General features: G+C 40.3%; 3 protein-coding genes across 9 annotated transcripts; 2 read left to right on the top strand and 1 right to left on the bottom strand.

Annotated features, from left to right (window-relative positions):
* The first annotated feature begins 785 nt into the window (after positions 1 to 785).
* Positions 786 to 8,299, top strand: cdk2 (cyclin dependent kinase 2). The gene is made up of 7 exons (XM_061688921.1): positions 786 to 1,169; positions 2,468 to 2,545; positions 2,614 to 2,734; positions 2,823 to 2,993; positions 4,535 to 4,636; positions 6,090 to 6,293; positions 7,567 to 8,299. Exons 1-7 carry the CDS (start codon positions 1,054 to 1,056, stop codon positions 7,669 to 7,671), a joined length of 897 nt encoding a protein of 298 aa, XP_061544905.1. The 5' UTR covers positions 786 to 1,053; the 3' UTR covers positions 7,672 to 8,299.
* A 494-nt stretch (positions 8,300 to 8,793) lies between these two features.
* olfml3b (olfactomedin-like 3b) lies at positions 8,794 to 14,565 on the bottom strand. Its single transcript, XM_061688903.1, has 3 exons — positions 14,359 to 14,565; positions 13,449 to 13,734; positions 8,794 to 10,360 (listed from the first exon to the last, which is right to left on the bottom strand). The coding sequence occupies exons 1-3, from the start codon at positions 14,563 to 14,565 to the stop codon at positions 9,576 to 9,578; spliced, it is 1,278 nt and encodes a 425-aa protein (XP_061544887.1). The 3' UTR covers positions 8,794 to 9,575.
* On the top strand, positions 14,550 to 27,164 carry avil (advillin). Of its 7 annotated transcripts, none has more exons than XM_061688835.1 (21): positions 14,556 to 14,648; positions 16,337 to 16,497; positions 16,613 to 16,715; positions 16,811 to 16,885; positions 17,014 to 17,210; positions 17,284 to 17,392; positions 17,488 to 17,598; positions 18,829 to 19,034; positions 19,130 to 19,208; positions 21,622 to 21,720; positions 21,807 to 21,960; positions 22,065 to 22,165; positions 22,706 to 22,843; positions 22,916 to 23,074; positions 23,799 to 23,978; positions 24,060 to 24,217; positions 24,880 to 25,024; positions 25,109 to 25,297; positions 26,240 to 26,305; positions 26,416 to 26,526; positions 26,658 to 27,164. In XM_061688835.1, the coding sequence occupies exons 3-21, from the start codon at positions 16,656 to 16,658 to the stop codon at positions 26,769 to 26,771; spliced, it is 2,451 nt and encodes an 816-aa protein (XP_061544819.1). In that variant the 5' UTR covers positions 14,556 to 14,648; positions 16,337 to 16,497; positions 16,613 to 16,655; the 3' UTR covers positions 26,772 to 27,164. The 7 variants fall into 7 exon arrangements, 6 of the variants coding, with proteins under 6 accessions (XP_061544821.1, XP_061544819.1, XP_061544822.1 ...); XM_061688834.1 differs by lacking the exon at positions 14,556 to 14,648 and adding an exon at positions 15,071 to 15,183; XM_061688837.1 differs by lacking the exon at positions 16,337 to 16,497 and having other exon boundaries at positions 14,550 to 14,648.

The following is a 27,164-nucleotide window of genomic DNA, read 5'->3' as shown; positions in this document are numbered from 1 at the left end:
AGACACACAATCATGGAACAGACACACAAAAAATGTAGAAAAAAGTATTACAACATATGAATAAATTATACGTATTTTAAAATAGGGAGTTACTTTTCAATCACCCTGTATATATATATATATATATATATATAATCTCAAACTTTTAACACCAAGTACCACCTAAAAAATAGTTAGCTCCTCAAGTTCACCCATAATGACCAACACTGTTGTAAGCCTAAATTTTCATTAAAAAATTATTAGATTTTATTTCTAAAACGCTGTATTTATTATTGTCAGCAACTGAATCATAATGCAGTCTTTGTACACAAACACTGTGCTTAAATTTAGGAAAATAAAAATCTGTCCATAAATAATGAATCAATTAAAATATATGGCACACAAATTTAAATAACAGTGGATATAAATAAACACACAGCTCTTAAAAGTTAAATACAACTAAATGAGAGAAAACGATCTAATTTAAACTAGAGCAGACGGCACAGATGACCTAAAACGTCATGTCACGTGACCTCAAGACGCTTAACATTGTTGTCAAGAGACACTAACGTGCCATTATGTTATTCTTTTAACATTATGTTATTCTTTTAACATGTTAAAGTCAGTGATATGAATTCAAAAGAAAACGTGTTGACAACAACACAATGTACCTGTACATTCTAATCTGTTCCTCGAAGAACCTCGCAGAAGACGTTAAATGTGCTTACAAGTTACAGAAACACCGCCCGCCCGCGACAATCGGGATGTGAGAGACACGAAAACGCGCGCTCCCGGTGCAACGCGGGAAACGCCGCTGTTGTTGGTTCTGTTGTTTTCCACTGGCCGCCAACAAGGGGCTCGACTCTTGGCTTCGTTGACACTATTTGCCTCCGATAAACTCGTTACCCGGCGAGCTCGCTTGTTCCTTTGTACCCTGGGTGGCGGTTTGAACCGCTCTGTGTAACTCTTTCCTCTGGCGGCTGTGCGTATGTGCGCGGAACACGCGGGCGAGTTTGAACTAGTAGCTAACTTGAGCAGTGACCTCCCCGCCGAGCAGCGGCCGAGCCTCCGGAGATGGAATCCTTCCAGAAGGTCGAGAAGATAGGAGAGGGCACTTACGGGGTGGTGTACAAAGCCAAGAACAAGAACACGGGAGAAACGGTCGCGCTCAAGAAGATCAGACTGGACACGTAAGTCAGCTGGGAGGCTCGTGTGGGTCGCCGAACCCAGCTTTGTGTTCACGGGATGGGGTGAAAGTCTCCATGGGTGCTGCTCATTTGGTCACCAGGTTCAAATTAGTTGCATTTGTTAGCTTGCTGCTTATGTTGTAGTGTTATCCTGTAACACCAAACGCATAATGTATACATTATATATAGCTCTGGAAATCAATCAGTCAATAAGAGACCGCTGCAAATTTTAAAAAAAATGAAAGAGAAAAAAAAAAAAAAAAAAAGAAGAAGTTGGAGGACTTCAAATTCGAGGATGGACTGTAGGGGCCATTGCTGATTAATGTATGTATGTATGTATGTATGTGTGTGTGTGTGAGTGACAATCATAGAGTAGTTTCTCCCAACCTTTATTAAGCCAAGGCACCTATTTTACAAAAATCCCACGGCGCACCACCTAACAAAAATGTCACAAAAAGTATAAGTACTGAAATAATGCTATGCTCGTCTCAGTTCACGTGCAAATTGATTTAATGTGAAATCGGGTCCTGTTTAATTCAAGTCGAAGCTGATAAACTCGCAGGAAGCCATGATTGAACAGGTAATTTTTGGACAAATGAACTGAAATTGGATACTTCTGCAGCACCGCTGATGGTCTCTCTCATGACACATTAGTGTGCCATGTCGCCCTGGTTGGGAATCATTGATAGACCTTTCAAGAAAAAGAGAGCAACATTTTCTTTTCTTTGCATTGCACTGGAGATTTGTCAGCATAAACAAATTTTGCAGTTTTTAAATTAATATATTTATTTTTAAATGGCCAGAGCTGTGCAGTAAAACCCCACTATATCGCAGTTCCAGTGTTTCATCTTTTTTTGTCTTCTTCTTATTTATTTATTTGTTTATTTATATTCAAATTTCTATATTCTGTTTGTACAATATTTTGTTTTCCATTGCTCCTGCTCTCTCTCAATATATTATGTTTGAATGTGTTTGTATTGTTTTAAAAGAATGTAAAAACATTTTAAGTACCGTAAATGTTATAAAAACATGCTCAGGGTGTATTTAAATAGGGTGTTTCCATTTTGTCGATTTTTCACTTATGACGGGGGGAGGTCTGGAACATGTTTGCCAACCTTTTATTGGGCCACAGCACAAATAATACATTCCAAAAAATCAAATGTACCATTTAGTGGAGGAGCGTTAAATTGTTATGCCAGTCACTATATGTCACTGGGATAGATATACATTGTTTTCAACATTTTGATTCAGGTTTAGCTAATGTAATAGAAATATATTCACTATTTATTTTATACAATCAGGGAAACTGAAGGCGTTCCAAGCACTGCCATCCGGGAGATTTCCCTCCTCAAAGAGCTCAGTCACCCAAATATCGTCAAGTAAGCACCAACATCCAGTGTTGTTTTTCTTATGTCGCTAGTTTTATCATCTTGTAATGTTTTTGAAGGTTGCATGATGTCATACACACGGAGAACAAGCTGTACCTTGTCTTTGAGTTCCTTAACCAGGATCTAAAGAAGTTCATGGATTCTTCCATAGTCAATGGTATCCCACTCGCTCTGATTAAGGTAAACATCGTGTCCATCTGACCTCATTTATTTACTGTCCTGGATATGAATAAACATAGATTCACTGACATTTCCTTTCTGTCTGTAGAGTTATCTCTTCCAGCTGCTGCAAGGCTTGGCGTTCTGCCACTCCCACAGGGTTCTTCATCGTGACCTGAAGCCACAGAACCTCCTCATCAATGCTCAGGGTGAGATCAAGCTGGCTGACTTCGGCCTGGCGAGAGCGTTTGGCGTGCCTGTGCGCACATACACACACGAGGTAAATGGGGAAGTGTGCTTCTGTATTAGCGCTAGGGCTGAACGATTTGGGGAAATTCTATTTTTTTTGTAAATATTATGATTGCAATTGAGCATGCGGTTTTTGGGGGGAAGTTTGTTGTCCACAGCATTATTCACTAAAAACAAGAAATAAATCTTTCTATATTATGACCAACACGACATTGGGTACAGTCAACATATAAGTTTTAACACAACATATAAACAACTCTTTCCTTTACGTCAGGTCTAAATGTTATGATGATGATCGCGGTAGAATATTGACTGATTGATTTAACTCCAGGCTCGGGCTGCACAATTAATCGAATTTTAATCGTCACCACGATTAAATGAGCCTGATCGTCTGAGATTTTTTTACATTTAAAGTCACTGCCTTTGACGGCTGTTGAATTCATATATCCATGTTAACATGGACGACTGCCAGTGAATGAGGGCACTGTCGCATATGAAAATTGCTTCAGCCAGCCACCAGGGGGCGAACATATAGTTAAGGCTTCATTAAGGGCCTGCATTGCACTCCGTGGCCAACTTCAATATAAAAGCTTAAACAGGCGTCGATGTCAAATGTAGGAGTATATGAAGCTTTTATTTTGAAGTTGGCCCTCTCAACACCTTGGTGGAGAGGCGGCATGTCACGGTGAGACACTATTAACAATCGTTGTAGCGGCTGCCTTCAAATTTTCGGCTGAGCTGACCGCAGTACAAAAACGCCAGGAGTAAATAGAGAGGGAAATCACAACTGTTGAGTTGTTTGCTGTTTGTGACCGTGCACGACTGACCAACGGTCAAGCAGAACAACGGATACGTAGCCTTCCTTGACAATTTACTATATTGACGATGGGGATTTTCAAATGAAAAGTCAGTACTTGTAGACTGTTATTGCGTTTTATGCATTAACTGTATTTGCTTCCATTAAGTTGCAATTCGTGATTGCACTTTGTAATAGCATATTTATTCAGTTAGCCCTTGGTAAAGTAGAATTTTTTTTTTAGGGAGCATTTATATTTTATTATATATCATTTATTCTTATTTAAAGATTCCTTTTGCACTGAAAACTGTTACAGACTGTATTGTTTTTTGAAAGGTACTGCAATAAAAATATAGATTTTTTTTTTCACCCCTTAACATGAAGAATAATCATGACCAGTAATCGGATTACAAAATTGTAAAAATAAAAAATAAATGATTTTTTGGGGGGGGGGCCATAATCGTGCAGCCCTACTCCAGGCCTTGTAAAAATGTTTTAATGTGACACTTCTGCCAGTAGCACTGCTGTCAGTGTCAAGAGGATGCAGTATAGAGATGAAGTGCAGCGACACGAATGATGTTTTTCCATCATTAAGATGTGAGAATTAAAGTAGTTCGCGTGGTTAGCTATATTAAATGTTGAGTGTTCTTATCAATTACAGTAAAAGCATTGAGATAATTGACTTGTTAGAGTTGTTGCACCCTAATAAGTGCAGGTGAACGGCTTTTTTTCCCCTCAATGCTGTGTTTGTAATAACAAAGTTGTATGTGTATCAGGTGGTAACACTGTGGTACAGAGCTCCCGAGATCCTGCTGGGCTGCAAGTTTTACTCAACGGCTGTTGACATCTGGAGTCTGGGATGCATCTTTGCTGAAATGGTAATGTCTCCAGTAGCGGTGCCCATAATTAAGTGATCGTTAACATTTATGTCGATACTGACTATGGAGGTAGGCAAAATGAAGTGGATTACTCAGTCCAAACATCAGAAGCCCTCTTGATTCAGTTTAGTTTGAAGAACAACAACATGACTGATCAACTTAAGCAGGGTACATTCACAAACTCACGCAAACAAATTTTTAACATCTTGACTTATTGTTATTATTTTTTTAATCTGAGAGGCCCACACATGGCATGGAAAATATAGGTAAATGTGTGCTTACTACTCTTATACCGCGTGGCCTACTAAAGATTGACCAACATACCACACCACGCACGAAACAATATTTTCACCAACAGTCACAACCTGTGAGGGGCAGCACAGACCCACAGGAAATCCAGAATCCTGGAAAATACAAGAAAGTACAAAGTAGTGGTGAAAATAGAAGTTATGCTAACTGGTATCCTATCTGGTAAGTACTGGAAGTAGTTTTCTGTTTGGCTGTTGTTCCATTGATTCTGTGTTGATCACACACATAAGGATTTGCAATTGTAAATACCAAACTGATTTAACATTTCCGATTGTCGGCCCATGACCATTTCATGAGCAGATTGGGTACTAAAATTTGGCCCGGCTGTCTGTATGTGTGTACCCGTTTAAGAGCTACATCCATGCAGATATATGGTCGGCATGATACAATTCATTATCACAATTTAATTTTATTATTACAATTTATTTATGTATTTATTATATAGTCTATATAATAATAATATATATTATTATTAATAATAATAATATATATTATTATTAATAAAAATAATATATATTATTATATTATATATTACCAAAGAAGCAAGAGTTCCAAACATTAAGAGATACTCTCCCATCCCAGTAAAAAAAAAAAAAAAAAAAAAAAAAGCTTTTCCATATACATATACACACAATTTTATTATTGATCATTAATTTTCCCAGTAGTCGGTCAAGGCAATGTAGTCAAATTTCCATTCCAAGTTTCATCTCTTCATCTTATATGTTGAATAACATCTTCCGTTGTTTGTGAGTCAGCAATTTCTTTCTTGGGAGCCCTTTTGTAGCCTTGGCAATGTTGGCAAATCCTCTTTTTCCATTTTGTTAGTGTTCTTAGTGCTGTAATTTCTGGCTTTGAAAATAATACTAATCTTCTCGATCCAGTTGAGGGTTTTCCAAGTTGACCTTTACTCTCTTTTTCCTTGACTGTCATTAAACTAAACCCGCATAAATGTCTGTTCTCTCAATCCCTGTGGCCTTGATCAGTGCCACTCTCTGCGGCATGGCAGAGCACTTAAGTGGATGATTTCCACCCATTCTAGACTAGTTGGAGTGAGATACTGAACCCCCAGAGTGGCTTCTGATGCCTTGCCATTAAATTGAATCTCCCTACTTTGTGGCACTCGGGGAATTCTCTTCTTTTTTAGATCACCAGGAGGGCCCTGTTTCCCGGCGACTCCGAGATAGACCAGCTATTCCGCATCTTCCGCACCCTCGGCACCCCGGACGAGGCCACGTGGCCCGGAGTCACTTCCATGCCGGACTACAAACCTTCGTTCCCTAAGTGGGCTCGCCAGGATTTATCCAAAGTGCTCCCTCTTCTGGATGAGGATGGAAGAGATTTGCTACGAGTGAGAACGTTTCCCTTCCATTTGTTCGCGTCTCACTAGGAAGATTTATTTATTTTAAAGTAAGGACTTAGTTAATTTATCTTTTCTTAAGGGTAGTAATAAGAGTAGCATGACTCAGCCATTTTTTTCACATAACTTGATAATGTTCTCGCTATTGTCTGTCAATGATTGTTTTTTTTTTATTCGACTATGAATCAACGCAATCTCAAATAGAGTATTTGAGTGGTCGTAATAGATCATTGAGACCAGTGATTCCCAACCACTAGCGCAGAAATCATCAGGTGGGCCACAGGTCATGATCCAGTTTCACATAATTGTTCCAAAAATAATTTTGCGACAAATTATGTATCTTGGGCGGCACGGTTATCGACTGGTTAGCACATCCGCCTCACAGTTTTGAGGACTGGGGTTCAAATCCCGGCCCCGCCTGTGTGGAGTTTGCATGTTCTCCCCGTGCCTGCGTGGGTTTTCTCCGGGCACTCTGGTTTCCTCCCACATCCCAAAAACATGCATGGTAGGTTGATTGAAGACTCTAAATTGCCCTTAGGTATGAATGTGTGCGCGAATGGTTGTTTGTTTATACGTGCCCCCGAAGATTGGTGGGATAGGCTCTAGCACGCCGGCAACCCTAGTGAGGATAAGCGGAACGCAAGATGAATGCATGAATAATGTATCTTGGCTCATCTATGCCATCAGAACAATTAAATACTCTTCTACTAATGGCAGAAAGCACAAATACTCTGTGTATCCCCCTGTTGCCATTCTTACAACAGAATAATTAAGCTTTGCGTGCAACTTAACAGGCCCAGATTTCACACCGTCAATCATTATTACAGTATACAGTGGATAGAAAGTCTACACACCCCTGTTCAAATGTCAGGTTTTTGTTGGGAAAAATAAAAATGACATTTCCAAAGATGTAGGAGGGTGTGCACACTTGTGCAACCACATTATCTCAGTTGTCTATTTTTTACTTCCCCTCTCGATGTCCCCCGCCCTCCCCCACTGATATAGTTGTACACGTTATATCTCATATAAATGGTGGGAAAAGCTTTGAAATTATTTATCTTAGTCTCATTGTTGGTTATCACAAAACCTGGCATTTGAACAGGGGTGTATCGACTTTTATATCCACTGACTATTTACTTTTTGTGAGATTTTATTTTTTGGGGGGTGGTATGTCATGGGTTTTCTCTACTGGCTCAGCTAAAGGTTAGCAAACACTGGTTTAAACTACAACAGAGACTACATGTGCTTTGCGCTTGTCTTTCAGGAAATGCTGCACTACGATCCAAACAAAAGGTTGTCAGCCAAGAATGCGCTTGTCCATCGCTTCTTTCGTGACGTCACCATGCCACTTCCTCATCTGAGACTCTGAATTGTGCAAAACCGCTTTATAAAAAAAAAAAAAAAAAAAAAAAGTAGGTTCTTGTCATGACAATAAGCAATAAGTGACCTCACTTCATGGCAGGTTCAGAAGGAGGGGGGAAAAAAACAATAGGAAGATCATTTGATGCCTTTAGAAAAATAACTGTTTGAGATGTCCTTGTCTGTTCTTTAGACCTAACATTGTTCTGTTAAATATTCATGTGTACCTGCCATTGTTCAGCTAAATATTGTCATCCTCTGTGTGTTGGCCTTTCTAGACATTGTAGTTTTGTACCCAAACACCCGTTTTGTTTTTTTATATTCATGTTTTGGCCTTAGGGTGTCCAAATTTTAGAATTTAGAAATTGATCGCACAAGTTTTCGGGATAGTGCAAATACCAATTTTCATTGGTCATTCCAGTTTCCTGCCCTAAGAACTCACCAAAAGTGTAAATCTCTTTTATTTCTCATATTTGTACATACGCCGGTGATGTTCAAATGTTTCCTTTATTTTCAGATTTTACTGTCTTGTCTGCTGTCACATCTTTCATACACTATATTTTACCCGCCCTTTATGAACCCTGTTTTATAGCTACCGCTTGTTGACTGTTGAGAAAAAAATAAACGTTTATAAACCATTTGGCTTCAGTCAGTTTTTTGGTCACTGTCTGCCATTTTGGGGAACAATTTATTTTCATTTTTGTCTTGTTGAATGAAAACCATAGATGCAACTCAAACAAGTGAAACCTTCCGAGATGACAAAATGTAATATGATCCTAAAACTTTTCAACTGACCATGGAACTCGAAGAGAATCACTCAAACGTGATCAGTTGCAGTATTTCAAAGGGGCTGCTTCTCATAATGCATAGAAAAAACAATTTGTGATGGTAGATGTGTGCTGTCTTCCACAGTAGTATAGCATGAAGCTCTAAGTGGAGGGGGGGTAGTTTGCTTCAATGGTTTCCCTTGTTCAGTTTAAGGGGAGTCAGCAGTGTTAAAACTGCTAGCAACTGAATGTAGCCTTATACCCCTTTTAAGTTGTGCATTGTATCCATGTGTTGAACTAATCGAGTCTTAGATATTGATTAATAGCAACATGGTCTGAGAAGATGGTATGTATCGTTGATTTTATTTTGTGAAAAACAACTAAACCTGATCATACTTGGTTCACAGAAATTCACAGTGCAAAGAGGGAAACACAAGAGTGCTAGCCAGCTAGCAAATACCGTTAAAAAGAAAATCATAATCTAATGTTGCTTTGCCGTGAACTGAATGCTTGTTATGGTTCCAACCACTGCTGTCACATGCAATTACATGCGACACACTGACTAAATCAGGGGGGATTACACCCATGTTTGTATTGCATTATAACTACATGAAGTAAACTATAGCTCAATCAGGCTGAGTTGGATTTGTCTTTGTGAGCTATAATAACAACCAGGCAAATACTTAATCAGAACAAAGCATTGCTCATGTAAGAGCTTAGTGGAAACCAGCAGGAAATTTGGATATGCCTGCAGATATTTAGATTCTCTCTCTGCTACAGCAAAAACACATGTTTTACTTGACTGATAACTCTTTTTCCATTTAGTGAGTTAAAATGCAATGCAGTTTTTTTTAAAAAGGCAATCAAAATCAAGACATAAGTTGACAGATATGTCAAAGAACACTAAAAACTAAGTAATAAGTACCAAATCCCTCTGGGCAGAGGGTTGTCAGCAGTTAAAGGTCACGATGTGAAGAAATACACACATTCATTAATGTTCAGTACACTCATTGTGGTACAATATAGAGACATAGCAGACAATAGTACAAAAAGTGTGTACGAAGTCCACTGGCCAGCACACGATGCAGTGTGGCCAAAACTGCTTTGTAGCTCCAACAATGTGGGTTGGGCATTATGTTGTTTGGTGCTAAAACTCAAGTTTCTTCTTCATGACAAGTTTGTAGAGAATCTGGTAGCCATCATCCCAGGCATAGAGCAGCTGCTCCAGCGGGTTGTACTTGAGGCTGGCGTGAGCTCCGTAACGTTTGGGGAAGTAAACCAGCGGCACATCTTCATTGCTCACCATGTTGTTAACATCAAACACGCACTGGACGTGCGAGCGGCTGGGTTGCTCCGTGTTGTAGACCACGTACAACGTGCCGCAGATGACGAAGGCCGCTTCTGCGTTCAGACTCGGGCAGCTCGTGTCCCACGTCTGCTCGATGCTCAGCGAGCCGGCGTCTATTTTAGCCAGAGCGATGTGCTGCTCATTCTGACGTGTTGAGTAAATGGCCCACAGGCCTTCCTCATCCACAGCCAGGTCCATCAGTGTTTCAGGGCTCAGGCCATACACTGGGATGTAGTCCTGGTCTGGGAACACCACGCTATCTGCCACAGACTTGTTCCTTAAGTCGTACTTGACCAGCGTCATCTCATCCGCCTGAATGACGAGATAGGCGTGATTATTGTAGATGACGTGCCCCGTCCCCCACCAGGCGGAGGGAAGCTTCAGCTGCCTGGAGTCAGACAGGCCCTGCGAGCGAGTGAAGTCTTGTACGGTGGAAAATTCCAAGATGGTGTCTTCATTGGTCCCGTTAAAGATGAAGACCTTCCCCGAGCCCCCGCCTGTGTCTCTGGTCCACATTCCCTTGGAGCCGCCAACTCTCTTCAGGATCTTCATGGCCTTTATGGTGGAGAGCATGTCATTGCAGTCTAAGGAAAAGAGCAACACAATTGCGTCATGGAAGAGAGAAATTTCCCTTCATAATCCTAACGCCAATTTAACATAAATACCTTAGGTGCCTCAAAATTCCTTGGGATTTTTTTTTTAACATTTCAACCTAAATAGTCATTACTTAATGGAAAGGAACTTAACCAAATCCCACTCAATTAAATTCAATATCTATCCATTGTCGCTAGCTGGTGTGCATTGCTTCCACTAACAACATGACTGCGAAGAGAGCGGAACAGGTTCACAAATGCACACTCAGTGTTGCTAACATGCTCTATTTGTGACATTTCCGACAGCTCTTGCGACTATTTTTCTAAAAAGCGACTAGTGGGTTGAATTCCAGATTAATAACAAACAACGTGGGCATAATCATTTCCCCATTGTTTTCTGTACTACAGGAAAGGAGCCCAGTTGAAGGCAATCACAAAGTTATTCGTGCTGAATATTGCCACAAGATAGTGCCAATTTATACGTTGTAAAATCTTTCAATCAAATGTTGAACACTTTTGACCCTACGTATGTCCTTCCAAACTGCAAATATTTTGCAGAGGTCACCTTACCTTGTCTGTACAACCGTACATGAGAAAAGAGCATGAGAGCGCTAGAATGCTGCTCACATGCAAAAATGTCAGATTTGTGATGTGTCACAGATATTGTTCCTAATTCCAAAAATTAGAATACTGTGAAGAAACCACAATTTATTCTCAATTTTTGTAGGAAAAAAAAGAAAGAAATTAGGGTCAGATTAAATCAATCGAAATATTGAACTTTCAAAACGATATGTTGATCTTCAATACTTGGTTGGGAATCTCTTTGCTTTAATCACTGCCTGGATGCGCCGTGGCATTGAGGCAATCAGCCTGTGGCATTGCCTGGGAGTTACGGAAGGCCAGATTTCCTTTACGCTTGCTGCCAGTTCTTCTTTGTTTTTGGGGCTGGTGCCCCTCATTTTCCTCTTGATAATACCCCATAGATTCTCAATGGGGTTTTGATCCAGCGAGTTGGCTGGCCAGTCAAGCACTGTGACGGCATGGGCATCAAACCAGGTTTTGGTGCTTCTGGCGGTATGGGCAGGGGGCAGGTCCTGCTGGAAGAGGAAATCTGCATCTGCATACAGATTCTCATCAGAAGGAATCATGAAGTCCCAACCTGTGTGCCGGGGCACATTAGTGTGCCGTGAGCGCTCTTCAGGTGTGCCGCGGGAAATGATCAAATTTTACTTAATTGCTCAAGAAATTATTTATTTCCAAGAAATAATGTATCTCTATTCATCTATTTATGCCAGTGAGGCATTGTGACAGACAGAACAAATAAATGCCCTTGTATTCGATGGCAGGAAGTACATACAGTAATTCATGTATCCACTTTTTGTGACATGTTTGTTTGTAGGGTGTGCCGTGAGATTATTCAATTGTAAAATATGTGCCTTGGCTCCATAAAGGTTGGAAATCACTGCTCTAAAACATTCTGGTAGACTCTTGCGGCGACCTTGGATTTAAGAAAGCAGAGTTTACCAACTCCTGCACTGGACATTGCACCCATTGCAAATCATGACTGACTGTGGATATTTCACACTGGACTTCAAGCATCTTGGGTTCTGTTCTTCACCCGTCTTCCTCCAAACCCTCGGACCTTGATTCCCAAATGAAAGGCATGCTTTACTTTCATAGGAAAAGAGGACCTTGGACCACTGACCAACAGTCCAGTCCTTCTTCTCCTTGGCCCAGTTGAGACGCTTCCTACATTGGCTCAGGCTCAGAAGCGGCTTTACCCGAGGAACCCGACAGTTGTAGCCCATCATCTCCCGGATGCATCTGAATGTGATGGTTTTTGAAGCTGTGACTCCCGCCTCATTCCACTCTTTCTGGATCTCTGCTAGATTCTTGAATCTTCTCTGTTTGATAATCTGCTGAAGCCCACGGTTATCTCTTTTGCTGGTGCATCTTCTCCTGCCACATTTTGTCCTTCCACTAGACTTTCCATTGATATGCTTGGACACAGCCCTCCGTGAACAGCCAGCCTCCTTACCTATGAACTTTTGTGGCTTACCTATCCAATGGAGGATATCAATGATGGTTTTCTGGCCAGTTGTCAAGTCTGCAGTCTTCCCCATATTGAACCCAACTGAGACAATTGAACCAAATTGAAGCAATTTAATGACACCTGGGGAAACCGTTGAGTTTAGGAGGTGATTAGTGTGTGACACTCAGTTAAAACATTTATGGCCTGCAAAATTTGGGATGATTTCTTAATAGTCAAATATTTTTGAATTCCTGATTTTGCGGGTTTTATGAGCTGGAAGCCCAAATCATGTAAAAATAAACAAATAAATACTTTTGTTTAAATTGTTGTTTGGAAAGGGTCATAAGCTTGAACAAACTTTTTTTTGTATTTTTATTTTTTTTTAAGTGAACTGACATAATTCTGTGCTAATTATTTAGGGGAGCCGCAAGTTGGTGGCAGTTTTGGGAGTCACTGAACTACTTGTCGCCCAAAGATCCTGCAGTGTGGTTAAAAAAAAGTACTTAATACAAATTTTACATTTAATGCAAAATAGTGATTTTTTTTTCTAGTGCTATTTTTGGATTGCATACCGTGACTTTGTGTTCCTGATGACTTTCCCTGACCTTCCTCTGCTGTGTGGGGAAGCACTGCCCTCTCCACAAAGATGCATTTGAAACAGCATCATGAACGGCTTTGGGCAAGAGGCGGGGTACACCCTGAACCGGTTGCCAGCTAATCGCACAGCACATATAGACAAGCAACCATTCACACACATTGACACTTATGGAAAACATGCATGTTTTTGGAATGTCGAAGGAAACCACAGTTCCTGGAGAAAACCCATGCAAGCTTGGTTAGAACTCGTAAACTAGACACAGGAAGGCCTGAGCCTGGATTCGAACCACCAACCACAGAACTGTGAAGCGGCTGTTGTAACCACTAGCTTACTGTGCCACTTAGTTTTTTTTTTTTTTGCTTGTTTATTTCAAATATTTCTAATGATTTGTGTCCTGAAGTTACCTTTTTTTCTCCTAAACACTTGAATTTGGAAGAGCACAATCTCACCAGTGAGTTTGAAGTATTTGGTCTTCTGTTTCTCCTGCACCTGAGTCACCTGCTGCTCGATCAGCTTGTCGTCCACATCAACACAAGGCTGAGCACCGTTCTGGGTCTCTAAGTAGTCCAGCTCACGCTCCACCCGGTCCACCCGCGTCCCCATGCTGTCCAGGCTCACGCGGAGTGTCTCCTTCTCCTTGTCCAGGTTCTCAAGCTGAGAAACCATCTGTTGTTTGAGTTCCCGCAGCTCTGAGGCGTAGCGGGTGGCCTGTTCATGCCATAGGGAGATGCGGTCCTGTTTTATGGAAGAAGGCGAAGGTCAGATAGTTATGTGGAGATTTTGTTTTTTATAAATGTAATTAAAATACTTTAAAGTATTCCCACAGAGAAGCATTAATATGGTCTTGACATCATGCCAGCTTTTCGCTCAAGAAAAGACCACTCAGCAGATGAGAGGGATGTCAAAGAACAATATTTACATGGATTTCAGTGCCATAATTCATGTTAGAAATTCAAAGTAACATGAACATATAACGAATGCATCGGCAATTTTCCATGCCGCCAAGCGTATACCATTAAAGGGAAAAAAAGTCCCCAGAAAAAGACTTTCTGGAGACTTTCCACAGGATATTGATGGTCAAGCAACAACTTCCTTGATCAGCCTGATAAATGCAACCCTCTTAAAGTCCAACTTGTTCTGCTGTTTTAACAATACAGAGAAGTTGAATGAACACTTTATGACTTCCCTATGTCAAATGTGAATAAATGGAAAATAATTGATACAGCTTAGCTCCAAAGCTAAAACAATATGTACATTTGTGAAAGCTAGTTTTCCACAGAAGTTACGCACATCTGCATTTTATTGCCTTTGACTTATTCCTGGAAGTTTTCTCGTGGCTCACAAGAAGACAAGTCTCACCTCAATCGCAAGCAGTCGGCGCTCCAAGTAGTCAATCAGGGCCTGGTGTTGTGCGCTGGCCAAGCACACCGCACTGATGAAGACGACAAGTCCTCTCATTTTGTCTCCTCCTGCTAATGTAGACTGGCGAGTGTGCGGAGGAGCCGGCAGATCCCCAGAGGTGGGCTGGAATGTCCAGCTGAGCTGACTGGGAGGAGCCAAGAACATCTGGTGGAGATGGAAGAGACAGGCCTACCTACCCCCCTTGTTTGCTCCTTGGCTTCTACCTGATGACAAATGTAGGAAACAAGGTAAATGTAAACTTTAAATGTATCTTCTGCTACCTTTTTGACTTTTATGTCACAGCATGAAGTTACGAATTGGTCACAATAAAAGAAAGCCCTCCAGTTAATGTAGAAACAACTTAATAAATGGAGTGATTAAAATCGCTGTTGCCATGCTGAAATACCAATCAAATAAATGTACTATAACGCACTTTAACATATCATTGTGGATGCTCCATTTGGGGTTTGATCAAATTCTGTCTCCATCCATCCATTTTCTATACCACTTGTTCCGTTTATATAAATCAAAGATAGATGGATGGATTTTCCTTCAATTGTAAATGTGTTTGACTGGCAAAACAGTTCAAATCCAAAGGGTCCATTGTACTTGGGGCTGTGAGCAGCATACATCAGAGAAGACTGTTCTTTATGGCATCATTGCCTTTCTATCCATGATCTTAAAAGTCCTATGTTGCCTAAGTAATATGTGTTTAGACAGACAGCATATTTATCGTGACATCCTGAACAAGCTTAACATTTTGTTCGAATCCGTCAAGGAATTGTGAGTACTATATGCAGTAATTTGTTTTTATTGAAGTAGTGTAAATACTTGCAGGAGGTTTCTTTGTTATGTTGCGTATGAATGATGGCTTCCTGCCTCACTTTACAAGACATAAAAATGTGGATGGATCGACATGTTGAACATTCTGTTCAAGAACATTTAGGTTGTTACTTGTCTTTGCCAGATCACAGTACTTTTAATTATAGGACTGACAAATGGAGGAAGCAAAACAGTAGTTGGTGTGATTAGTGGTTGAGTTAGTCTGGTTCTCTGTAATTATTTCCACCTTCCAAAGTCTTCAAAGATCAAAAACCCAAAAGGAATGATCTCCTTGTGCTGTATTTTTTCCACTCGAATGTAAGTAAAAAATGGTCCCAAGTGACCCACTGTGCTCATGCTGTGATTCATAACCATTTTCCAGTAGTCTCAACTTGGTGTGTCATTCGTTTCATTTTGGCCAGTAACTTGCATGACATAATTCCAGTTGAGGCACATGCGAGGAGAAGTCCTGGAAAAATGGCAAAAGGCATCGACATTTAGATTCTCTGAAGCTGAAAATGCTAACTTGTCATTCATCCTCTCGTTCCCTATGCATATACTATATGTGTATGTAAAGTAAGATGAGAAGCATTCTAAAAATTACATGAAAAGTGGTAAAAAGCCATTAGGTAAAGGCCTAGCTGCTAATCAGAATCAGAACCAGAATCAGAATCCTCTTTATTGCCAAGTATGTCAAAACACAGAAGGAATTTGTCTCCGGTAGTTGGAGCCGCTTTAGTTTTACAATATGAACACGCGCACACACACACACACACACACACACACACACACACGCACACAATCCATCCTTGTCCTTATTAGGGTCACGAGTGAGCTAGAGCCTACCCCAGCTGATTTTGGGTGCGATTTTGGGTTTCTAAAACAGCACATACCAAAGAATGGACCACAAAGCTGAAGATGTATTTTTGTATGTTACACGTACGTACTGTATAGTTAGTTACTAATAGTGTTCAATTAGGGTCTTAAGCTTTCATTAGTATATAAAAACTATGCTGCACCTACAGCCAGGTGTCACTGGAGAAAAGTGTGTGTGTGTTCAAATTTGAATTCAAGTCATTCACTTTTTTTTTTAAATTTTTTTTATTTTTTATAGCAATTTGCCTACACGGTCATATGTGGTCTTCAGTGATTGGGCAGAATGTTGTGAAAAGTCCCAAACACGCAAATGCATGCAAATTGTTTCGTCCGCCGCGTTGAATGAAAGAAGGAAGAAGGCCTTTTGTTATCAAGTCAAAAAAGCTCAGTTGTTTGGAGGTATGTCCTGTATATTGTACTGTACAATATGTGTATGTTTGTTAAGCATATTGTATTGGTTTTGTTGATGTTGCATATGTGCCTCCCATCCCGGGTGATGTTTTTGTTTGAACAGGGGAAAATAGCAACAAAAGAAGGCTACCGCCACTGTGGTCAAGATGGAGTACACATTTAGAGCCGTAACTCACACCCCTGGGATTATAATCTGGAGAATTGAGGTACTTGTGTAGTTTCCCTTCACATAATGTCATGATAATGATGAATATTGTTACAATGAAATGGCAGAAACAGAAATCGTCCCCTTGTGAAACAGAAAATGGAGCTCGTTCAAGTTCCTGAGAAGTCATGTGGACACTTTTATGAGGGTGACTGCTATGTTCTTCTGTATGTAAGTACAAGATGGATCCATCATCCTACTCTGTTTTTAGTGGTGCTGAGATTCCTTATGTAAAATGAAGTGGCTAAACTTGTTCTTTTCTGTTAACATGCTTTTCTGTATGACTCGTGAAACGCCAGACCCAGAAAGTAAAGAGCGCTCTGCACTACGACATCCACTTCTGGATCGGCTCGCAGTCCTCTCAGGATGAACAAGGTGCAGCAGCAGTTTACACCACACAGCTGGATGACTTTTTGGGTTCGACGCCGGTCCAGCACAGAGAGGTTCAAGACCACGAGTCCGATGTGTTCAGGGGGTACTTCAAACAAGGAATAATGTGAGTGAAAGTGGAAATCAGGGGAATCTAACCCTGATTATCCCAGTCATCGTCCCCCTTCTGTCTCATGTAGCTACAAGAAAGGTGGAGTTGCATCAGGCATGAGGCACACTGAAAGCAACACCTACGACATAAAGAGGCTGCTTCATGTCAAAGGGAAGAAACGGGTGGTCGCCAAGGAGGTGAGCTGTGATTTCAGGGTGGTTATGTAACACCGAACCGAGGCAAAGAGCGCCTTGTGTACACACGCAGCTGCTGCTGCTCCAAATCGTTTCAGGTGGCGCTGTGCTGGAAGAGCTTCAACCTCGGGGATGTGTTTTTATTGGACATGGGGAAGACCATCATCCAGTGGAATGGGCCGAAGAGCAACAAACAGGAAAGACTTAAAGTAAGATTTGCGGGAGCATGTGACTGTGTGCTGCCTCCACGCAAACATTCTCAAACAGAAATACTGCACAGTACTTCACCTTCAGATCAATTGAAGCATTCAGATCCTCATTTTACCTATGTTTAGTTGGGTACTTACTTTTATAATAATGCAGTAATATTTCTGAATACATGTATAAATGTACTAATTACTCATCAGACTTTTAATAATGTATTTACTGCTAAATACATGTGAAACCCCGAACAAAACCATAGTAATTACAATTGTATTACAAATTTACGCAGTAGTAAATAGAACATTGTTTACATGCATTCAGCAGTAAATACATTATTATACAGGTGTGATAAGTTCTACATTTGTACATGTTTTTTGGAATATTGCTACATTATGAAACATGTAGTCTTACTCTATTGTCATTATTATATTTTGACACAAATAGTGACTAATTGCCATAGTGTTGTGCAGGCACTTTGTAGTAGCTACTACATTGTTATGTAAGTGTTATGCAAAACTGAATTATTACACAAGGACTCAACAGTATTATAACATAAGACGGTTTCTCTGCAATTATTGTGATACATTTATTCTGCTAATGATCCTATGTTATTACACAAGTATTCAGTAGAATTGACTGCATGTTAACATAAATATTGTATATATTTACGTTATTTGTTTATTTAATACCACTAACTGCATTTTTTACACATTTACAACGTTATCACAAACATTAGATAATTTCTGCATTTTTAAACAAATACAAGCGGCATTATTGCACAGATGTATACTGAGAAGTATAGCATAGTCATCACTAGTACTGGGTTAATCTTGCTCACGTTATTATTAATAGTGGCAGTGGTAGTGGTAGCAGTAGTGTACTTGGAAAGAAGTAATTACTGAATTATTGCACATATACCAAGTGAAAATTATCTACGAATAGTTGCATTTTTTGACAAATACTTAATACGAACTACAAATAAATATAATAATTATTTGGTTATTTTTCTGCATAATTTTGTGATTGCAAAGTAATTACATTATATCATAATTACTACATCATTACACAAGTGCTGAGCAGCAATTATAACATGATTTTATGAGTAGCACAGAAGTTATTCTATTCTCAGGACAAGGTTCATCAGGCATTAAAATCCTTCATGAAGCAGGCTGTGCAACAGCGCCGTTCGAAAATCTGGAGACGACAAAAACCTCATGGTGTCTCTTGACCCTCAGAGTATGCTGTTGGCCAAAGACATCCGAGACAGAGAGCGAGGAGGTCGGGCAGAGATCAAGGTGATCGAGGGCGATGCGGAGGACAACTTTGCTGAAGACATGGAAATTCTGGCTGGTGTTCTCGGGGAGAGAAGCGTCCATCTGACCGACGGACCCCCTGATGAAAACCATAACCAGGAACAAATGGGAAAAGTCACTCTTTATCAGTAAGCAACCCGACACCCCGAGAACAATGCCACTCAATGTTTATTGTAGTCTGTGTGAGGATTCCTTTTTGTGTAAGACTTTGAACTTTTCCCAGTGTGTCAGCTGATAAAGGTCAGATGAAAGTAACAGAGGTTGCGAGCAGACCACTTGTTCAGGAACTGCTCAACAGTCATGTGAGTTGCTGTCTTTGACTTAAAGGTCTGTAGAGTCTGTAGAACAAGGGTGGGCCCCCTCTGTTCTTTAATTGTAATCACCAACATTTACAGCGGGTACGAAAAGTATTCAAACACCCATAAAACTGTCACTTTTTGTTATATTGCAGCCATTTACTAAAATCTGTTCATTTTGTTTCCTCATTATTGTACACACAACACCCCATATTGACAGAGAAAAACAGAATAGTTAAAATGTTTGCAGATGTCTTAAAGAAAAACTGAAATATCACACAGCCATAGTATTCAGACCCTTGGCACAGTATTTAGTAGAAGCACCATTTTGAGCGAATACAGCCACAAGTCTTTTTGGGAATGATCCAACCTCTGCCAGATCCTCTCCAGTTCTGTTAAGTTGGATGGTGAATATTGGTGGACAGCCATTTTCAGGTCTCTCCAGATATGCTCAATTGGGTTTAAGTCAGGGCTCTGGCTGGGCCATTCAAGAACAGTCACGGAGTTATTATGAACCCACTCCTTCGTTATTTTAGTTGTGTGCTTAGGGCCATTGTCTTATTGGAAGGTGAACCTTCGGCCCACTCTGAGGTCCTGAGCACTCTGGAGAAGGATTTCGTCCAGGATATCCCTGTACCCAAGTACAACCAGTACAAACAGTCGTCCTGTGCCTGCAGCTGAAAAAGACCCCCACAGCATGATGCTGCCACCACCATGCTTCACTGTTGGGACTGTATTGCACAGGTGATGATCAGTGCAGAGTTTTCTCCACACATACCGCTTAGAATTAAGGCCAAAAAGTTCTATCTTGGTCTCATCAGACCAGAGAATCTTATTTCTCACCATATTTGAGTCCTTCAGGTGTTTTTTTTTTTTTTTTTTGCAAACTCCATGCGGGCTTTCATGTGTCTTGCACTGAGGAGAGGCTTCCGTCGGGCCACTCTGCCATAAAGCCCTGACTGGTGGAGGGTTGCAGTGATGGTTGACTTTCTAGAACTTTCTCCCATCTCCCGACTGGATCTCTGGAGCTCAGACACAGTGATCTTCGGGTTCTTCTTTATCTGTCACACCAGGGCTCTTCTCCCCCAATTGCTCAGTTTGGCTGGACTGCCGAATCTAGGAAGGGTTCTGGTGTCCCAAACGTCTTCCATTTAAGGATTATGGAGGCCTCTGTGCTCTTAGGAACCTGAAGTACAGCATATTTTATTTATTATTATTTTTATTTTTTTTGTAACCTTGCCCAGATCTGTGCCCTGCCACAATTCTGTCTCTGAGGTCTTCAGGCAGTTCCTTTGACCTCATGATTCTCATTTGCTCTGACATGCATGCCTGTGAGCTGTAAGTTCTTATATAGACAGGAGTGTGGCTTTCCTAATCAAGTCCAATCAGTATAATCATACACAGCTGGACTCCGATGGTGTAGAACCATTTTAAGGATGATCAGAAGAAATGGACAGCACCCGAGTTAAATATGAGTGTCACAGCAAAGGGTCTGAATAATTATGGCAGTGTGATATTGCAGTTTTTCTTTTTTAATAAATAATTTCAACAATTCCGTTTTTTTCTGTCAATATGGGGTGCTGTGTGTACATTAATGAGGAAAAAATGAACTTAAATGATTTTAGCAAATGGCTGCAAGATAACAAAGAGCGAAAAATTTGAGGGGGTCTGAATACTTTTTGTACCCGCTGCACATCATCGGGAGTCCTGTAACATTTGTTGAATTTATTAATTCTTTTTTTCATGTATCATTTTTGGCGGCACGGTGGCCGACTGGTTGGTTACTGAAAATATTGGGTTAATTTTTATTTATTTAAACATTTTAAATGTTTAAAAATGTATTAAATATAGCATTTAGTTAATTATAATTTATTAAACTATGAACAGTACCAATTAAAAATGAAAATAAACTGTCAAGAAATTATTTTCCAGTTTTGTAATTTTTTTTACCCCACCTATCGCATCGATTACTGACCCGGCCAAACACAATGTCTCATCCAGTGATTGTCAAGAGTGTGGGCCAGGCTCCTTCTAGTGGTACATGAGAGAATCACTGCCCAAGTACAGTTCAGTTGTACTTAATTTTTTTTAAATACAATACATATTTATAACAGTGCATTGAATATTCAAGAACTGTTTTTGAGTTTGTGTTAAAAATGTTCATGTAAAATACAATTTGATTTAATCATTAAGTACAGTTTTTTTCATTTCCCGATATTTAAGAGCAGTTCAAACTGCATGATGTTACAATGGCTTACAATATGCTTTTTATTAATACAACCTGTCTTGTTTTTGATGAACACTTAGGCCTACTACTGTATTTTCTGTTGGTCACGCTGGTGGTACTTGGATTGCTAAGTATTTTTTGACGTGGTACTTGGTGTAGAAGGTTTGAGAACCTTTGGTCAAACTCATATAGGACTGCTACATCCTGGACCATGGTGGGTCAAAGGTGTTTGTATGGAAGGGGAAGAAGGCAAATAAAGCTGAGAGACAGACGGCCATATCCAGAGCTTTGGTGAGTGACACACATCCAGCCATCTTGTTCTTGTAGTGTATATATATGGTCACATGCTATCATTACACAACTGGCCTTTTTTTTAGGAGTTCATCAAGGCAAAAAACTATCCCAGCACAACAAACGTGGAGGTAATGAATGATGGCGCCGAGTCGGCTCTTTTCAAGCAGCTGTTCCAGATGTGGACTGTGAAGGACCAGACTCAAGGTCTTGGCAAAGTACACACAAAGGGGATAGTTGGTATGTGACATTTTCAAGCAAAATTATCAAAAAAGGAAAACTGTATAGTATAATCATTGTTGTGCATTAGTGATTCATTGTTATCATTTCATACCCTGTTGTAGCTACTGTCACACAGGACAAATTTGATGTCTCCCTGATGCACATGATGCCAGAGATTGCTGCACAAGAACGGATGGTAGATGACGGCACAGGGCAAGTGGAGGTATGTGATCATGTCTAAAACAATCCACATTTGTAACCTCATTAACATCACATTGACATAAATATCCTGAAAGATTAATGTGAAAAAACATTTGGATCTTTTGCGGGTGTTTTGCCAGCATCCCTCATCCATTCTCTGTACCGCTTATTCAAATGTGTCGTACAGTTGATATGTTCGAAAGCTATATGGGGGGGGTTGATAACAAAAACTTTTTTGTTTATTTGTTTTTGTTTGTTATGAGAATGGTGTTTTCAATAAAACTATGAAAACAAAATTGTTTGTGTGGTATAATAACTTAAGGAAACCTTTTATTATTGTGATTTCGATGAAGATAAGACTGCATTAGATGACACATTTGCAGTAATTTAAGAAATTCCAAAGGGTTCACATACTCCCACTGTAAGAAACAAAAATAAATTACCGAAACAACAATTCAAAGACAATTTTAAGTTTTCTTTATCAGTATTAAAGTAACATCACAGTAAGTAGTTCTCTGAGACATCGCATGATTGAAGAGTATCACGACTGCAATGCACCCAGGTATGGAGAATTGAGAATCTGGAGCTGGTGCCTGTGGATCCTCAACGTCATGGCTACTTCTATGGAGGAGGCTGTTACTTGATCCTTTACACTTACCTGGTAAACAACAAGCAGAGCTACCTGCTCTACATATGGCAGGTGAGGTTCCAACACTACTTAAAGCCTCATCTTTGGAGGTTTAACTGTTCAAATAACCACATGCTATTTTAGGGCCGTCGTGCCACACCGGATGAGCTGGCAGCGTCTGCTCTTCATGCCATAGATATGGACCACATGTACGGTGGGGCACCAGTGCAAGTGAGAGTTACCATGGGCAAAGAAACAAGACATTTTTTAACCATTTTCAAAGGCAAAATGGTCATCTTTGAGGTATGAATGTGAACATATACCTATCACTAGAAATTCATGAAGATAGACAGCCGCAATGTAGCCAGCGACACCAGTGTTTCCCAACCGTCAAAGAGCCAAGGCATAGACTTTACAGTTGAAAAATCTAACAAGAAATGTCACAAAAAATGTGTGCATGCCATGACCTAGTCTCTTTTATAACTTGTAAACGGCCAATTATGTACCTTCTGCTATCTAGTGGAAGAGCAAGATCATTGAATTGTTCTGCTTGTCACTGTATCTTGGTGGTATAGATAGATGAACAAAGATACATTATTTGAACTGCCAACTCCCCATTTAATTCCCTTGTGGAGGTGTGTGTTGTACACTCAGAAAGAGCCAAAGAAAAATCACACTTTCGTGGCATGGTCAATCAGATTAAAGCTCCCTCAACCTTTTTTTTCCCCAGGTTTTAGATTCTCATTTGGGTTTTGGGACCATAATTCCCTTGAAATTTTTGTTTAAATTCTAAATGGGTGACTCGCCAAACCGTTCTAATTCTGAAGGTCCACAGTACCTTTTTGTCCCTTTTGAAATCTTTTGTTATAACAGGACAGACATTTATCATCGTAAAACGGATCTTAGTTCTGCACGCCACGGTGGGGCATGGTCGACTAATGACTGTAAATCCACTGCATCCCAGTGGGATATCATAATTAATTTGTTTCTGGCCCATATACTGTATATAATCCCTCTTCTGTGTCAGGGGTGCACACCCAGAAAAGGACTTTCTGACCCAGACCCACCAGTAAGGCTGTTCCAGGTTCATGGGTATGAGCCCTCCAATACAAAAGCCATTGAGGTTCCAGCACTGGCCGCCTCTCTGAACTCCAACGATGTGTTTCTGCTCAGGAGTCAGAGCGTACTTTATCTGTGGTGTGGAAAGGTACAGAGCAGGCCCTTACATGTAACAATGGTGGCATTAAAATTCAAAACACAGGAAGCCAATGACCTTTGGTGGTTGTAGGGAGCAAGTGGAGATGAGAGGGACATGGCAAAGGAGATCAGCTCCGTGATTGGACACAATTCGCAGGGCATCCATGGCCAGATTGTTGCAGAGGGTCACGAGCCTCGAGGATTCTGGGAGCTGCTTGGAGGCCAGGCTCCCTATGCCAGTGACAAGAGGTAAAGATGACTGACTGATATCGTTTGGCCGTGTTTGTGTGTCCCTTTGTCTGTGTGTGTGTGTGTGTGTGTGTGTATGTTTGTGTATGTTTGTGTCCCATGTGTGGCTGCGTCCATTTGTCCCTATGTTTCCGTTTGATTTTCTCTGTCGCTGTGTGCTTGTCTGTTTGTGCGTCCATCTGTATGTCCCTTAGTAAGTGTGTCCCTGTGTATGTCAATTTGAAAAAAAAACATGTCTAGAGTGTCCATACTTTTTTCTATATTTTTAAAGTGTGCTAGCATTATGAGCAAAAACCAGTAACTCAAAACCACTAACTCAAATTAGTTGTTCTTAGTGATGAGTCCCAAATCATTACCATGGGAAATTACTCTCTTCCTTCCACCGTGCAGGAAATAAGAATGTTGCTATCATAAGGACCACAGTTGGTGTTGGCATGATTCATTTGTTTTCTTCTTTAAATAGTTGCTTTACAATGGTTGGAAAAGTCATTAAATACAGCAACAAAATCCCTAAGTTGGCAACATTGATGACAAGTCATCGCTCTTGTTGGCTTGCACTGCAGACACACGTGCCCATCAAAATAAAAGCAGTGCATGTTTATGTTTTCTTTTGACTTCATGAAGGCAGGTGTGCCTTATTTGAGTCTGTTGTGTGTCCGCAGGCTGCAGGAGACCATTTTGGACCACGAGCCACGCCTGTTTGAATGCTCCAATAAATCGGGATGTTTCATCGTGACCGAGGTGACCCAGTTCACACAAGACGACCTCAATGAAGATGATGTCATGTTACTAGACACATGGGACCAGGTAGGGACGGGGAGGCATATCAAATACTAAACACACTATGCAGTATCGTTTTGATAAAGAATAATGCTTATTCTGCTGTGTTAGGTGTTTCTGTGGATCGGTAACAATGCCAATAAGGTAGAACGCAAAGAGGCAGTGGCGACCAGTGAGGAGTACTTGCGCACACACCCGGGTGGCAGAGATCATGAAACCCCGATCCTCTTGATGAAGCAAGGGTTCGAGCCGCCGACCTTCACAGGCTGGTTCACTGCTTGGGATCCTTACAAATGGAGTGTAAGCATTTAAAAATAAACAAATAGTCAAATGTGTCAGAAACAAAAATAATAATTTGATTGGCACTGTCCGAAAGGTATGACTTTACGTTTCTGTTGATAATGATGGTTGTTGGCACTGCATCACACTGAGGTGTTTCTCTATACAGTATTGTTTGTCTTGTTCAGCTACTGTACATGGTACAAAATGTTATGACACCTTTCAATATTTTCCACGCAACACTGAAAACTACAATGATAAACATACAGTATTATTAAAGTAACTCAGCAAAAACAAGAACTCGATTCAGCGAATGCTCTGGAGAATGATAAAGCTTTACCCGTGCCGACTTCAGTTTGTTCAACGGCAGAAGATTACGATGCAAAATTGTACGAGGCATCGAAACAGTGTGATGGCCATAAAGCTTCTCAAGCTCGTGCTGAACAGTCTGGTACAGAAAAGAATTCTTGCCAGGTGGCAATTCTGCAATGCTGCTCCAATATCATTTGGCAAGGGAATGATGCGCTTACAAAAACTGCAAAGCCTGAGCTGTCAAAGGCTGAATGAAACCTTAAATTACTGGTAGGTAGGAAGAAGGAATCATGACTTTTGGGTCACCCAGTACAGGAGGAAGGACCTTACGAAAAGGAAATAGAACTGTGTGATCTGAAGGAATACAATGATGATAATGAAAAAGTTGCAATTAAATGAGGAAAAATTATATAAAAGTGATGTAACCTTTTTAATAAATAGTTTATATTTTCGAGTGTTAAGTACAATAGAAATGTAAAAGTGGCCAAATTTGAACAGGAGAAATACTGATACATGATGATTGCACAAAATTTGCCCATTCGATGAAATATGTACAGTATGTTTGCTACTATATTTGTTAGGTCTTAATTTTGGATCTGGTTGGATTGTGCAAGTGTACCAAATGAAATGGCTTGTTTTATTGTTTCCCAGGAGGGGAAGAGCTACGAGCAACTGAAGGAGGAGCTGGGAAATGTAACTTGCCCCGTTGATGTTAATGTATGTATACTCACATGCTTGGCAAGAATGGTAAAGGGGGGGGTGGTGGGATGTTGTACTGTACATCACAAGCTAATAAGCATCTTTATTTCACTGATAACACTTTCTAGGTTTACAGCAGTGGTGAAAGTGATGCAAGTTTTCAGTTTTTTCCTGTTGAGGTTTTAGTCAAAAAGCTTGTCAGCGAGCTGCCTAGAGACATTGACCCCACCCAGAAAGAGGTACTGTACTTGGTTTTTATTTTAATTGCCAGGTAGAATGAAACAAACCCAACCACAAGCAGAAAGCTACCAAGTCTCAAGTTAGAATCCCAACTAAAATGTACACCTGTATTTTGTCTACTGCTTTTCAGAGATACCTCAAAGACTCAGATTTCTGCCACATATTTGGAATCACCAAAGACCAATTTGCAAGCCTGCCACAATGGAGACAGCTCAACTTGAAAAAAGAAAAGGGCCTCTTTTAATATATTTTTCCGTTTTATATCTTCACATCACACCCCAAGATAGCCAACTATTGATTACATTGTAATAAACACAATTAGACGTGTAAAATGTGCCCATTTTTATATCAGTGGTTTGTTATTCCACACACTTTAATCATATTGGGCTTTTAAGTTCTGGTAGCAGGCAGTACTCACTGCCTTCATGTGAAGCTCTTATTTTGCCACCTGGTGGACATAATGTTACAACACAACCAACTAAAACATTTCAGTTTTGTTGGAAAAGTTGACTTTGATAGATTTAGAGTAACAATAATATGTAATAATTAACCTTTTGTCATAAGCAAGAATGCACATAACATTTCTGGGGGAGGTTTTGTATTATGTTGCCTGTAAATAAACATCGCACAAGCTTGA

This window comes from Phycodurus eques, chromosome 10, assembly GCF_024500275.1.
Source record: "Phycodurus eques isolate BA_2022a chromosome 10, UOR_Pequ_1.1, whole genome shotgun sequence".
Taxonomy (NCBI): domain Eukaryota; kingdom Metazoa; phylum Chordata; class Actinopteri; order Syngnathiformes; family Syngnathidae; genus Phycodurus; species Phycodurus eques.
Note: the sequence above shows the minus strand (reverse complement) of the source record. Positions and strands in the feature narration are given on the sequence as shown.